A 15,157-nucleotide genomic window follows, 5' to 3' on the forward strand; every position below is an offset into this window, starting at 1 on the left:
CCCAAGTGATCTTGCACTCTAAAAAGTCCCCTGTCAGGATTGACCCAGGGGTATCACCCATTTCTGGGTCAGGCTGCTGACCAAGACTGGTTTAAAATAAAGGGGGAAAAGGATCCTCGGATTGTGCGTCAGTTTGACAGTTCAGTTGTGGCAGGATCAGAGATTCTGTTCCCCGTAGATTCTGTCCCCACATATTTATGGCAAACTGTACACATTGAACTTCAAAGAAGTAGGGTCTTTATTGAAACCGCTTTAAATTAAAGACACTGGACACTATTGGTAATTATAGGGTATGTTCAGACAGCGTGCTAACTTAGACCCGAACCGGTCTAACTTTTACGAGCAGCGGGGGGTGGTCGTAAAAATAAAAACCCATTGCGTTCAGACAGCACAGAGTTAAACCCGATCCGGTTTATCTTCGGTTTTAAGAGGTCAAAGTAGACGCGACCCGTTGCTCTAACATCCGGTTTTGTTCATCAGATTCACGCACCGAGTATGCCGAGATACTGAGTGTCCCATGCCCTGGATGATCAGACAGGGCATAATTATTGGATACAAATGGCTCAATCGAACGCGGTAACAGTTTTACCGTTAGGAGGATATGGGCACTTAAAACAAACATGAACACGACTCGAAATTGTTTTTTTAAACAAACAAAATATTGATACAAACCGCCGAGAAAACTCACCAAAATATTGTCCATATTCCATGAAACAGAACACGTTTCATTTTTGTGTTTTGTTTTATACCACTGTTTCCGATTTAATAAATACTTTTAGTTTGTACTTCAATCGATTGGAAGTTGCGATCTCTCAAAAGCTGGTGCCGCGATTTTTATTCTGATTCGTTCATAAACACAACTACACACGTGCAAGTTACGTAAATACATGTACTTTGCAGTATTTTCCCAACTTCCCAACAACGTGGTGATATTGCTGGCGTAGGGAATTTCCCCTACACACAGCCTCGCGCCCACTGCAGTTCATTCTCCAAGATTGAAAGTAATAGAAAGGCACATCCACGGGATCGGTGATGGATAACTATGGGATATCAGAGAGTGATCACTATGGGATGGCAGCGCTGTACATGTGAGAAACATTACAAAAATGCTTCTTCGCTGCACTCGTAGTATACGCATGAAAAGCAGTTTCAATTTATTGTAGGACACTCAACAAAAAAAGCTTGGAAAATATAATTTGTTTCAGAATTTAATAAATCATGGGCGTGGGCCTGTGTTAAACTGCATACACCGATCGAGAGGGTTTCGCCAACTCGGTAAGCGGCAAGAAAGTAATATAAATACTCGGTGCTTTTCAGCATCAGAGGCAACAGAAACCGTATACAAATACTCCGGGTCCCGGGCGTGTGCATTGAACCACACAATGGGTCGTCCGTTGTGAGTTAAAACCGGATGTCATTCTGTCCACACGCAGTGTTAAAAGATAAACCCGAACCGGTTTAGACTTAGACCGCCTCGCTGGACGGTTTAAGTTTTGGGGTTTAAACCCGATCCGGTCTAACTTTATTTGCGTTCACACGCACAAAAGTTGAACCCGAACCGGTCTAAGTGGACTTAGACCAACTTTAGTACGGCGTGTGAACGACCTCATAGACCAGTGTTCTAACTTGGTGTCTCTCAACATATGCATAAAATAACAAACCTGTGAAAATTTGAGCTCAATTGGTCGTCGAAGTTGCGAGATAATAATGAAAGAAGAAAAAACCCTTGCCACACGAAGTTGTGTGTGTTTAGATGGTTGATTTCGAGGCCTCAAGTTCTAAATCTGAGGTCTCGAAATAAAATTCGTGGAAAATTACTTTTCTCAAAAACTATGTCACTTCAGAGGGAGCCGTTTCTCACAATGTTTTGTACCATCAACCTCTCCCCAACACTCTTCACCAAGTAAGGTTTTATGCTAATAATTATTTTGAGTAATTACCAATAGTGTCCAGTGCCTTTAAGGACACCCTGTTTTATACGTCTTTTACTTGATGTTGTAAATGTATTGTAAGTAAACAATTTGGACACCCAGTTTTTAAACCCTTTTACCAAGTCCTATGGCTAAAATTTTGGGCAGAGGGTATTGGGCCTAATACTTCGTAGAGGCAATGAAGGCGATTGCCTTGGTGACCTTTCCTTATCTCTCTTAATTTTAAAAAAATGTAAAAAACACCACTCTTTACATTTCGAGCTGTCCCTCATATGGCTCTTCAAAAAGAGTGGTGGTAATTTCACTCTTTTAGAGGGGTTTTATTCCAGGACAGAGTGAAAAATCACTCAAAAAGATGCAAACTTCAGTCTAAAAGAGTGGAAGACCACTCGAAAAAGAGTTGTCCTTCATATGGCTCTTCAAAGAGTGCTTTTTCACTCTTTTACATTAAAAAAGATAGGTTGCCCATTTGCCAAGGAGAACATTGCCTCCCTGCCCTTGCCCTTTCAAAAAATGAAGCATACAGGCCTTGGGTATCCTCCAATCTCCCCATAATGAATACACTATTTTCCTTTCGTACGGAAGTACCCCCATCAGGCCTGATATTTCACAGAGGCAACGGAGGCAACACTGGGCATTGCCTTGGTGCCCCTTGAAATGTTCCAGTAGAACACAATTTTCTCATTAAGGTGCCCTTTACCAAGAATAAACTACCTTGGTGTCCTTGCCCTATCAAAAAGGAAGCTCCAGGCCTATACCCCCTTTAAAATCCTCTAAAACATTCCGGAGATCCAAAGCACACAATCAATACACAATAGCGGGATCTAAAAGAGTGAAAAAACCACTCGCTTGTCAGCCATACGTCTCTTGCAAAGAGCCACATGGCGGCAGCTCTTTTTAGAGTGAAAGACGGGTACATGTACTTTCAACTCAATTAAGAGTAAAGTTCGTTCCAATTTCACTCAAAAAGGAGCGACACAGATATATTCACTCTCAAAAGAGCAAAAAAATGCACCCTCGGACAAGAGAGTGAATCTTTCACTCCATACATTAAGAGAGTACATACGCCCCATTGAGCACCAAATAGAATCTTAAAGGCTATGTAGTACATAATAATACCATTTGAAATAAAAATGTCCACAATAAATTGAACACAAACATGTTAATTTTTTTACTTCAAAATTTATTTATTTTCTTCAGAAACTGCAAAATCAGCGATTTCAGCAAACATGACTAATAACGCCACAGGTAAAAGCTGTCATACTTTATAATGTTACGTGTTTAGCCTACATCCGTTTAAATTTGACGCATATTTTAACATTATATAGTATATTAAACTGAAACCCAGTCACACTCTCAAACACACGATACGTGCATTCATTTTTAGTACGTGAAAACTTTGGGGGTAACTTAAACCATTTTACTCAATACATGTACTTCGTCATAGGAAGTTCTGTAATTTATTATTCGTGGATGGAACTCGATAACTATATCCCGTGAAACTTTCTTCGAGAGCTGCATTTTGATTACAGAAGACCTGCTGTGCTAGATTTCCAAACCAAGCTAAAGACTGATCTTATCTGCAAACTAGTCTTAATTGCTTAGCAAAGTGTGATATCACAACATGACACGCCGACACGTTATCTTTAGATAAATCCAAGTGATTTGTGAAATCGACCCTCAACAAAGTGATAATGTTTGATCACCTTCGAGACAAAAACTTAAATTAAAGTTGAATGAAACATGTCCATACATCTGAGCGATGGTTCTCCTTCCCTCCTGAATATCCGATATGAAACCGAAACAACCTTTCCTGTTAAAACCCCATGAAAGGATCACTTGCATTCGCCGTAATCGCTGAAATCAAACAATGGTAACGCACAACTCTCAGTAACTTGAGGGTTTCTTTCACTGACCACTTGGGGCGCTGTTAAAGCTCCTGAGCCAAAATTACAATTTCTCAGCGCCAAATTTGACCTCATTAAGCGATTAAGTAAAAAATAAAGTAACAAAAATACTGTTGGAAATTGATTTTATTTGGAGTGTCCAATTGCTATGCACTTCTCAGTTAGTTTTGCTCTATCAAAACCAAAGGACGGTACAAGATATCTCAGGCTCAGGCTTTGTTGATGTTCCAAGTGACACAATGATAATGTGACGGATGCATCATTTGGTTAATTTTACGAGTGTTCATGTACAGTAATTAATCCCAACACAAAGCTCTCCGGAATTTGCTTGTGTTCTTTTAAATGAAATGCATTCTTTGAATTTTAAAACTTGTTTGAACCATTAAAACGAGTGAGAAATAAAAACAATGTTCACCGATGGGGAAGTTCAACGTTATTACAAAACGAAAAGTCCCAACTCAAAACCTAACCACAAGCGTATAGTTTGGTTCAGGTTCATTTAATCCCCCTTCTCAGCATACACTCGTCCCATTCAGAAGTCCTGTATCTCATTTCTGCCTAGTGTCTATACTTTGCTGTTCTCTTATATAACGATGTTCCTGTTAAAACGAAGTAATTTTTTGGCCAGTCCCGGTTGCGATTTTTTTCCCCAAACGACATTGCAATATTTTCTTTCCCTGCCGCTGTGATTAGCTCTTGCCGTCAGATTACGTCACGATGACATTGGCATGCTCTTTTACCAAATCATTACAACGTCGTTTGAAAAAAAAAATAGCGTCCCGGTTATCTTATAATTATGAGAGCCGACTGTACATGCAAGCAAAATGACAAAATATCAACATTGGAAAGTATGTACCTTTGAACAAGAAGTTTTCCACATTCTGAGAACATGACACACATAATAAAGTTCTGGTAAATGTCAAATTGCTGACTTCCACAATGAACAAAAACACATTGTCTCGCACTGTGACTGGGTATCAAAATAAAATTGAGCATTATGGTATAAAAAAAGGAAGAACAATTAGCACATAGTATAATAAATTATAATTCATATAAGATTTTAAATAATTAGAGACGAGTAATTGATAAGAAAAAAAATGTTTTGAAGCCCAAGTCTCGACGGAAGAGTAAAGCACCTCTTTATAACCCTGACAAAATCAGCGAATTCCGTTTTTGTCCGATGTGCATTTATGCTGAACAATGTCATCTGTACATTTCCCCCCATGTTATGGGACCAGTATTTTATATCTTGAGTACAAGAAGTAATACGTAACTTTAAGGCAATGGACACGTTTGATAATAATTGTCAAAAACCAGTATTCTATTCTCACTTGGTGTATCCCAATATGCATAAATAACAAATCTGTGAACATTTGGACTCAATTTGTCATCGAAGTTTCAAGAGAATATTGAAAAAAGGAAAAAGAAGAAAGAAAAAACCGAGAATTTGCCTCTTTCTCAAAAACTACATTTCTTCCGGCGGGAGGGGCGTTTCTAATACGGGTGTTATAATATCAACAGCTCTCCATTGCTCGTTACCAAGTATAAGTAATTACCAAGGGTGTCCAGTGTCCTTAAGATAGGACTACATTTAAAAAAAAATTGTAACTTAACAGGAACAGGTTTTGCTAAACCGTTCAATGCTGCACCACGTAATGAATACAGTTCGGCTCAAAATGATTCAATGAAGAATTTGTCGAATAAGTAAACACAATACAGGAAGAATCAATTTAATTTAAAATACAAAATGACTTAAAGCGCCTTCATAAAATCTCACTCTACAGCAAGATTCACATTAATGTCAGTTGATTTAGGAAGATGTTTGAAGCCCCCCCCCCCCCGCAAAAATGGCATCCCACAACCCCAATCCAGAGAACGATTTCGTCCATCAATTTTGTAAAGCAAAAAAAATTGTTCACACTGAATATTAATATTGAGTAACAAAAGTTGTAGCATTTTGCTGCACCCCCACAGTACAAAACACTAGCTGAGCTGTACCCTTACGCAGCTTATGTGTGGTAGATTTGATATGCGACGACACCAGGAAATGGAACGTGGTCCCTGGGTTAAACAGAAGATCAAAACAAAAGGTATCACAATAAAAGGAGACTTTCCAACGCTAGGTGGCAGCAGACTTACCGGGTGAATTTCCATCGTCCCAGAAAGTCTCCCGTTGAATCTGGTATTATTTAGACAACAACGTAGCGGTGGAGTTTCATAACCGATTCTGTAGAAGCTCATTTGATGCTCGATCTGTTTGTGGGCGTGTTGCATGGTCTTGAGTAATTGGACTATTCTTTCGAGGTGGTTTTTTTTTTTTTGGGGGGGGGGGGGTGGTGTACTGCAGCAATCAGCACAAGTAGAAAATACTGGTTAAGGTGTGGGAACATTGTCTTTCGCACCATACCAGGCATGGTATATAGACATTCTAAAGCAACCCAAATAATTATATGACCCGGGACATTTATTTTTCACAATTTGTTTCAAACATTTCCCTAAATCACACAGACAATTTTAGCAGAGAATTTCTCAAAAATCTCCATCACCAGTAACACACGGTGATACCATCGTTCGTTATTTGCGGTAATACAGTCTCTTCTGTTGATAATTACAGCAAAATAAAAAGTAAATACACTCCAGTTCATATAGTATTTCTCGTCACCATTAATATGTACATCTTTAGCAATAATTATAAACGGTGGTACAATGTAGCTAGCATTTTTAAATCTGTATAGTTATGTACACTTCCTATATACAATATATATATCAATAGTCTTGCAAAATAATATAATATTTTTAACACATTTTTAAGTAGCATACTATATGACGTGGTTACACGTTGTAGCTAGCCGATGCGACGCCCAAAGAGTCAGTAATACTATTGCAAAGTGTGTGTGAACCGCCATAGAGCTGAGCGTTCTTGGTGGTGAACCACCATTCCGTCTTGCCGGTAAAACAGCCAATATTTCACTGTCTTCAAACACACTAGTTCTGTTGTGGAGGGAGAGTGATGCGTTGGGCTGCAGCCTTGAGATATCTCGCAATGCACTCTCAGCAGCATTGGTGAAGTTGTCGTCGCTGGTAGTCAGCAGATCAAACACACACGAGTCAAGGTACACGTCAATGACGTTGGTCTGGCGACACTTTTCGATGGCTCTCTGTAACTTCTCCTTGTCCACGTCTTTAGTCTGTTTTAAAAACTCCACATAGTCGATCTTCTCGCGGCCGGGACAACCCCGGACGCAGAGCTGAAGATCCTCGGGTCCTTGCCTCTTGATAATCTCTTCCGGCATCCTGACAGAGAAGAGCAAATATTCACCGATTTGTCGGATGATGATCACGGTACCAATGTACCTGATGTGAATCTCCACGTGTTTCTCGGGTACAATCTCCGAAACGTACACTCCCATGCCCCGGGGTCCTGTACTCCGTGTGCCGTCCACGAAGGCTCCCGGGAGGTTACCGGTCTGGGCGAGGTACAACTTACGCTCGGCGCACTCCTCGTGTCCCTTGATGATCACGGACAACTGTGAAAATACAAACGACAATCACCGTTAAGGTTATTGGCAAAATTGAAAATGGTGTTTTATCAAGGCTTTATAATAAATAAACCGCATAATATAGAAGGGCCGAATACTTTGGCACGGTAATAAGGGAAATGAGGATGACTTCATCTTCTCAGGGCTAAAGTAATTGCGTTTGGTCCCAAGTGTAAATGCAGTGTGTAATTTATGTAATGAGCATCTGCTGGCACGCCGCCGCTATATTATGACGAGTCCATAATAACGGTGTGTGGAGGAAGGCGCGATGGTAATTAAATGCAGTAAATGGCGGCAAACATCAATGGCTTGGGCAGAAGGGCCTGGGCTGAACGGGGGAATATTGTATAAGTGGAAATTCATTATGAAGATCGTTTACCTAATCCTTATTCAATAACAAACACTCCTATACCATCAGATCAAATGTTAAATCCATACCAGTTAAATAATTCTATAAATGCGCAGCGGCCAATTGCAATAACTACAGATAATACAGTTGGAACGTAAATTGCATCTCCAAAAGGTAAATTCAATAATGGTAACAAAGCTCAATATTTCTGTTAAAAGAATTTAAGAATGAACCAACGGTGTCCTTGACATGTCTGCAAATCAGCGTTGGTAAACCAAGACAACACATCAAAAGGCTGCTAAGAATAAGCTCGGTTTTCAATTTAGGTCACCATTTATTTACGGGTCACATAATATTATTTGCAATTCGTGCAATGGCTTCACCCGGTTTACATATATATATTTTTAAAAGCCATTGGACCCTTTCGGTACAGAAAAAAACAAAAAAAATTCAGATATTTACAAATAATTTACAGGGTTTACAGAAGGTAATGGTGAAAGACTTCCCTTGAAATATTAGTCAATGAAATGCTTTACTTTTTGAGAAAACGGTAAAACAATATAAATTCTCGTTAACGAGAATTACGGATTTATTTTAAATACATGTCATGACAAGGCGAAACGCGCGGAAAAAAGAGTGGGTTTTCCCGTTTTTTTTCTCCCGACTCCGATAACCGATTGAGCCAAAATTTTCACAGGTTTGTTGTTTTATATATAAGTTGTGATACACGAAGTGTGGGACTTGGACAATACTGTTTACCGAAAGTGTATAATAGCTTTAAGGAGCTTGGCATGCCACCAATCGTTGATTTTGTTATAAATTCTTAATAATAATTAAGCTATTTTTTAGCAACTGTTATATACTAAATCTGCAAAACACAATACCATTCTGCAAATGCTCAACACAATCTTGATCAGTTAATTAGTTTGATCTTTGTTCATGATTCCTTTCCACCCAAGACTGTGCTTAAATGCGATAAGACTCACCGTGACGTCACTGTGTTTTCATTGGTTACTATAATAATTGATATATATACATACTTGTGATTACATTGGTAACTAGATAGATGGATACTTCATTGGTAAAACTAGAATAATTTGACAAAATGCATAAATAGCACGTGAGATATGATTCCTGTGCAAATCACAAAAGAAACACAGTCAGCAAGCAAGCTCGCTCAGCTTTGCTCATTACATCCCTGATTTGCGTCTTCGTACAACCAGCTTTATTGTCGACGAGGCAAAGTAAACATGGAAGATGGCAATGCTTTTGTTGTTGAAGACGACATAAGACGGTTTTACATTACACACGAACATGTGTTATGATGTAGGCTACTGTACAGGCTGCAAGCACAAAAGCCGCCTTCCAATGTATGTATTGTTACGCGATTGCATTGACACGCAAAGCACTGCATATAATTGGTTTTTTTGTACCCTTTTCAACCTCTGAAGTAGAATATCAGAACACCTTTCATGCGTGCAATGTCTGAATAACTATGTACAATATACACAATCTGTTCAATATAACATAGCATTTATCATACTGAGTTGAATTGTTGTGGAATATTCATTGTGATAATAACACTACGTATGAGTTGCGGAATTTGGCGGCCATTTTGACCACTAGCGAAAGCATAGAATTTAAGTGAATAATCCTTTGCTTGGGGCACAGTTCCATACTTAAGCCATGCAGCTTTTCATCCACGGCATGCAGGCATAAATTGTGTATTAAGACATCCTGGCATCTTACAACACTGCAAATTATATCTGGGGACTGGGTTAGTCCTGACCGAGTCTGCTCAGTTGAGCGTTAAACAGGATATTCAGCTAAAAATTGCAGGCCAGCCAAGCGAAAAATGAGGCTTGGACGGCACTGGCCTTGCCACACCAAACCAGGGCTGGTAACAAAGGAGGTGCGTGGTGCTAGCGGGAAAAGGCAGCGGGACTCAAATGCGGTAAATACAGCTAGGCTTGCCCTGCTTGCCAAGTAAACGGGAGGGAAAACAAAAAAATCAAATCGGTTTTGTTAAAAATGTTACATGAGTGTTGAGCTATGTTATAACGTGCAGACGATTATGAACTTTAGAAGACCTTTGAGGGTGCAAATAGCATGAAAATGACGCTTGAATTGAGCCCCAGTTCGAAGTTAACCACAGAGACAAAAACACCGTAAAATAAACATATTTGTGGACCGCACCATCCCTGCCATTAGAGCTGTGAAGTATAAAGTTCCTGTTGGTTTATTGATGTTTGACTGGGTTATATATAAATACAGTTCGATTTTTCAGGACGTCAACGTGAAGAAAATGACCAAGTGTTTGTGCGTGATCGGCACTGGTTTCTACAACAGAACGAATTGAGATGACAGCAAGTATTGATTTATCGATAAATTCAATAACAGTTTCGGAAATGATTGTTGCATGACCCAATTACGTACTTAATAGGTTTGAGATATTAATCAATGGTCAATTCAATTCGGACAAAAGGGGTTTAACATTTGAAAAGAAGTAGAAAGCCATTTCGTTTTAAACTTCGTTATGTGTCGCCAACTGATCTTTAAAAGGCACTGGACACTCTATTTGTATTAAAAATTACCCGAATATTTTTAGCATAAAACTTATTTTTGGTAACGAGAAATGGAGAGCTGTTTATATTATAAAACATTGTGAGAAACGGCTCCCTCTGTAGTTACAGAGTTTTTGAGAAAGAAGTCACTTCTTACTCAAATATTAAGAGGCTTCAGGCATGCAGTCTTTGAATGTATTTTTTAGGCATCTGTAAGCACACTAATTTGTGCAAACTAATTTGTGCTTTCTTTTATTATTCTCTTGCAACTTCGGTGGCCATTAGAGTCCAAGTTTTCAAAGAGTTTTTATTTTGTGCATAAATTGGGATCATGGCAAGATGACACCAACAACCTTGACGAAATTGACTTCCTGTCAGGGGATACAACGTGTTTTGCGTCAATCATGCAAAGCAACTCTAATCAAAACTTATTGTAAATGTAACGGCAATAATTGTAATAGCGAGATTCTTCATAAGTAGGCCGATGTAGAAAAAGATCGATCCCCCAAACAGATGTCAAAGTTCAGCAGTACTTATTCACCAGTAGAGATGGAAATTGGACTGAGGCCTCCAGTGAAAGAAGTGCAGTGTTGTGTGTTTCCAGGAGATTTTATCGCAAAATTTCATTAAATTAATAATCAGTTCTCGGCGAATCAATGGTAACCACGACGCCTTCCAAAAGGTTTGCCGTGGGTTAAATGTTAATGCTGCAGCGCTAGCTTGGGAATGTATGTGGGTTGGATTTTATCGCCAGTGGTGCAGTGACTCACAAGACCCAGGCTACCCTGGGCCATGATTATATTATGGACGTCCACGTACGTATCGGTGTTGTAGGTTCGAGTCGAGGAAATCATTTTAAAGACAAAAGTACTTTCACTTTAAATGAAAAACAGTTATATATACACAGCTCGGGAATTTGTGGTAATTTTGTCTTTAGGCGCCAAGTATGCCACCAAACGCGCAGAACTGAACCATGTTTTAATTTTTTTTTCTCCAAAACTTGATAACTTCTTTCAAAAATGTTTACACTTGAAAGCATTAAATAATGTTGTTTAAGATGTTAAGAGCGAGGCACGAGTGAACGGTTATCTGCAACTGCAACTGTTGTGGTAAAGATCGTGTATTAAGTTAACCAACATGAATTTAGAAACTTAATTTAACTTAAGTAACTGCCTTAACCCCCTGATCTTAGCCAATAAAATGCTTCTGGGAAAAACTTATTGTGCCTTGTTTGTGCATGTCGCTACAAAGGCGCACTATACAACGGAATCCAGAAACTCCAGTGGGCACTGCGGATTAACAATGGCGGACAACAATAAAGAACACAGTTTCAGAACAGGGCAAAAGCCTGCAAATTGGGTTGAGGGGAATTAAAAGAAAACACTCAAGCTGATGGCTGGGCGGACAAAGGGGGCTCAGGATTGTCAACTGGTTTTTAGATCGACCGGCTTAGAATGGATAGTTGTTTGCCTACTGGCCGAACAAGGGGGGGATTTTGTGGCAATTTCGGCAGGGCTGTAGAGTTCGGCCGTACAACAATGCGGGGTCCAGTGGGCAGTTTAACCCATGGTTTAACCCGTTGAAAGTCCTTGGTCCGGCTATGGAATTGGGTGGATTAGGTGGGCAAAATACATGTGGGGGACTGATGCAGGTGATGACAGGGTGGATAGCGGAACGAGCGACGGTGGCAAGCCATCCACGGGGTCACCAACTGGACTAAACCCTTATTATGGTTGTTGAACTATAGTACCAGTCTGCTTGAATTGTGCATAGTTTGCTGCTGTTTCATTGGGAACCTTTATTCTTTTAATAATACATCATCAACAACAACAACACATTTTGATGGATACGCACTTGATATCCCTTCTAAATGTTGTGTGTTTCTTACTGAACAATGAAAAAACCCAACCCAGATTACTTATGCAGTTCAAAAACTAGTAGACCTGAATGGTGCATTTGTAATAGTTTGCTGCTGTTTCATTCCGAAACCTTATTGTTTGAAAAATATGGCAGCAAAAAATATACATAAAAATAACACATTTTCGATGAACATGGAATTGTTGTACCTTGTTTTTTCATCATCAATCTTGTTCTTTCTCAACAATGAAACAAAACCCTGGTGTTCAAAACCCTAACCCAGATTACCTATACAGTTTGGACTGTTTAACTATTATAAAGGTTAGGTTGATCCAAAAGGTTAGACCATGGTTGGTTAGCCCACTCTATGGTTAGCCGTGCAGGAATGGAAATTAGACCCACCATGGACCCACCACAGCGAAAGAAGAACCCATCGATACGCCTTGGCAAAGATCGCACCTCCATGGTCAACCCCATTTACGAACAACAATATCATTAAAACTGAATTCAGATCTTGTGAGGAGATCTGAGTCATCGAAGATTTTCTCATTTTCACACTCAATTTACTCCTCCCGTCCAGTCAAGGGTGTGTGTTGTAAAATAAGCAAGGGCAGGGGGCTTTAAGTTCATCGATCCGCATAAGGAGTCTGCGCTATGAATAATATTCTTTTCTAAAACAGGGCTAGCAGTAGCTGCATAATGAAAATGCTGTGTGTTTCAAGAAATAGTTTATGTAATAATATACTTTTCTAAACAGGGCTGCATAATGCTGTGTGTATCAAGAAGGAGTCTGTGCTATAATATACTTTTCAAAAACACCCTTTTTAGACAAGTATATTACAGGGCTGCATCATGACAATGCTGTGGTTTCAAGAAGGAGTTTGTGCAATAATATATTTTTCTAAAACAGGGCTGCACAATGAAAATGATGTGTGTTCAAGAAGCAGTCTGCGCTAAGTATAATATACTTTTTCAAAACACTGTTTGCAGAAAAGTGTATTACAGGGTTGCATAAAGAAAAAAGCTATGTGTTTCATGAAGGAGTCTGTGCTATAATATACTTTTCAAAAACACCCTTTTCAGACAAGTATATTACGGGGCTGAGATTAATATACTTTTCTAAAACAGGGCTGCATAATGAAAATGTTGTGTGTTTCAAGAAGGAGCCTATGCTGTATCACACTTTTCTAAAACAGGGCAGCGTAATGAAAACGATGTTTGATCCAAGCTTGTGTGCATTGTTCCTCTACCGCATTGTGCTATGTACATGTACTAGTTCTAAAAATGGCTGAGTAGCGACACTTTTGACCTTCCATCGCGCCCTTGACAGAACAAGGAGAGAGTGTCAACAAATTGCTCCTAATGTGACGGAATGTGGATGGCTCTGCAATATTGCAGCCAAGCTGGAATGATTTGTTGGGGAGTCGAGCTAGCTCGGCGTCCATACTCAAGATAGAGCATGGGTCTGCACATTGTGAAGGGGGTGGACGGCAAGAGAAGTGCCAGGCTAGGGGAGCTGGCCTTCTGGGGAATGAAATTGGGGCGACGTGCTGCTGCGAGAAATTACTGCCGACGCCACGGTGAATACAACATCAGCGTGCTGTGGTGTTTTCATAGGCATGGCTGTCAGAATAGCCAACTAAAAACCTCACCAAATCCATTATTCATAATAGGTGCTTTAACAGTTGATGAAATTAATTTCAGTTCATGATGTCATCAATAAAGGGGGGAAGGGTTGTACCTTTAAACGGGTCTAGAATAAACGCTACGTCTGTTTTTTTTCTCTTTGTATACACAACCCAGGATCAAATTGATAAGAGTGGTGCAGCTTGATTTTAAAGGACACTCCTATATTATTATTTTAAAAACACAAAGCAGGTTACTAAACAGCAGGGTCAAACTGCCTTTCTGTCCACAAAACACTGACAATATTCATCACCTTGTAAATGCATTAGTCTTCTTCAAAATGACAGATGTCCTTGGCTGATTTTTCTTTCCACAAAGAAGTCCAAAAGACATGTTGGCAAACATGTAAGAATCCATTTCGAATTCTTTTATACTGTTTTTTTTTTACCACGATCAATTTAATATATCTGCTGATCTCATCTTAAATTCTTCAGGGTTTTCGTCTATCTTAAACTGTCACTTAATTTGTTATACACTTTTTAGAAGTATGTATGCAGAGCATGTAATAGTTTCATATAGGTCGGTCATTGTTTTTGTCAAAATATAAAAGGTAATAAATGGTTAATGGACTGACATTTTGACCCAATAGGAGAGACTTTATTGAAGGCTACCAAGTCATTCTTGTGAATTGCTTATATGCATCTACAAAAAGCACCGTTTGAAGAAACATGTTTAAAAACTAACATAAGAGAGTCTGTCTTGACTTGAAGGCTACCAAAGTTACGCTTGTGGATTGCTTGGGCATATTATATAAAAATAGAAGCGATGTTTAGAAAAAACTTTTGTAAAATACAAACCTTGGTAGTAGCTGTAGCACCAGACCCATGAAGCAACTGGACATTGGTCACCTGGGCAGCGACATACTTATTGTAAAACACCGGCCAAGCTCCAGCCACCCGACACGTCTGAAAAGACCCATCGAAAGTTCTGAGGTGTGGATCCCCGAATAAGCTGCAACTCTTGAAGTTACTCTCGCCATGATAGTCACATTTATCGTAATGTTGGACCTCTGGGGTCCGGGTCCGCATAGGAGGGGTGGCCCCACTAGGAAGAGGCGATGCTGTGACCTCTTCCTCGGCTAAAATCGCCTCGCAATTATTGGATTCCATGAGATCGGGGATGATGGAAAGGGTGGAATGGTAGTTCAGCTCCCCACGACATGACCGCGGTGGGATTCCCATCACACATTTTTTGTAGTCGACAAGGGCCTGACAGAATCTACGATTCGGTGTACGCCGGTCGCCGTCTGCGAGTCTCTGTGAGTATTTTTCCGAACATTTTTTCAATTTACACTCCGAGGAAACTGTAAAAGGAAAATGACAAA

At 39.6% G+C, this 15,157-nt stretch overlaps 1 protein-coding gene across 2 annotated transcripts in view; it reads right to left on the reverse strand.

Annotated features, from left to right (window-relative positions):
- Window positions 1–3,093: 3,093 nt before the first annotated feature.
- LOC139941722 (repulsive guidance molecule A-like) overlaps window positions 3,094–15,157 on the reverse strand; it is a 39,832-nt gene continuing 27,768 nt past the window's right edge. For both annotated transcript variants that reach the window (XM_071938336.1, XM_071938335.1), the window contains 2 exons: window positions 14,631–15,136; window positions 3,094–7,365 (listed from right to left, as the gene is read on the reverse strand). In XM_071938336.1, the coding sequence (XP_071794437.1) occupies window positions 6,658–7,365; window positions 14,631–15,136 (1,214 nt within the window). In that variant the 3' untranslated portion in view covers window positions 3,094–6,657. The remainder of the gene's footprint in view (window positions 7,366–14,630; window positions 15,137–15,157) is intronic.

This window comes from Asterias amurensis, chromosome 9, assembly GCF_032118995.1.
Source record: "Asterias amurensis chromosome 9, ASM3211899v1".
Taxonomy (NCBI): Eukaryota; Metazoa; Echinodermata; class Asteroidea; order Forcipulatida; family Asteriidae; genus Asterias; species Asterias amurensis.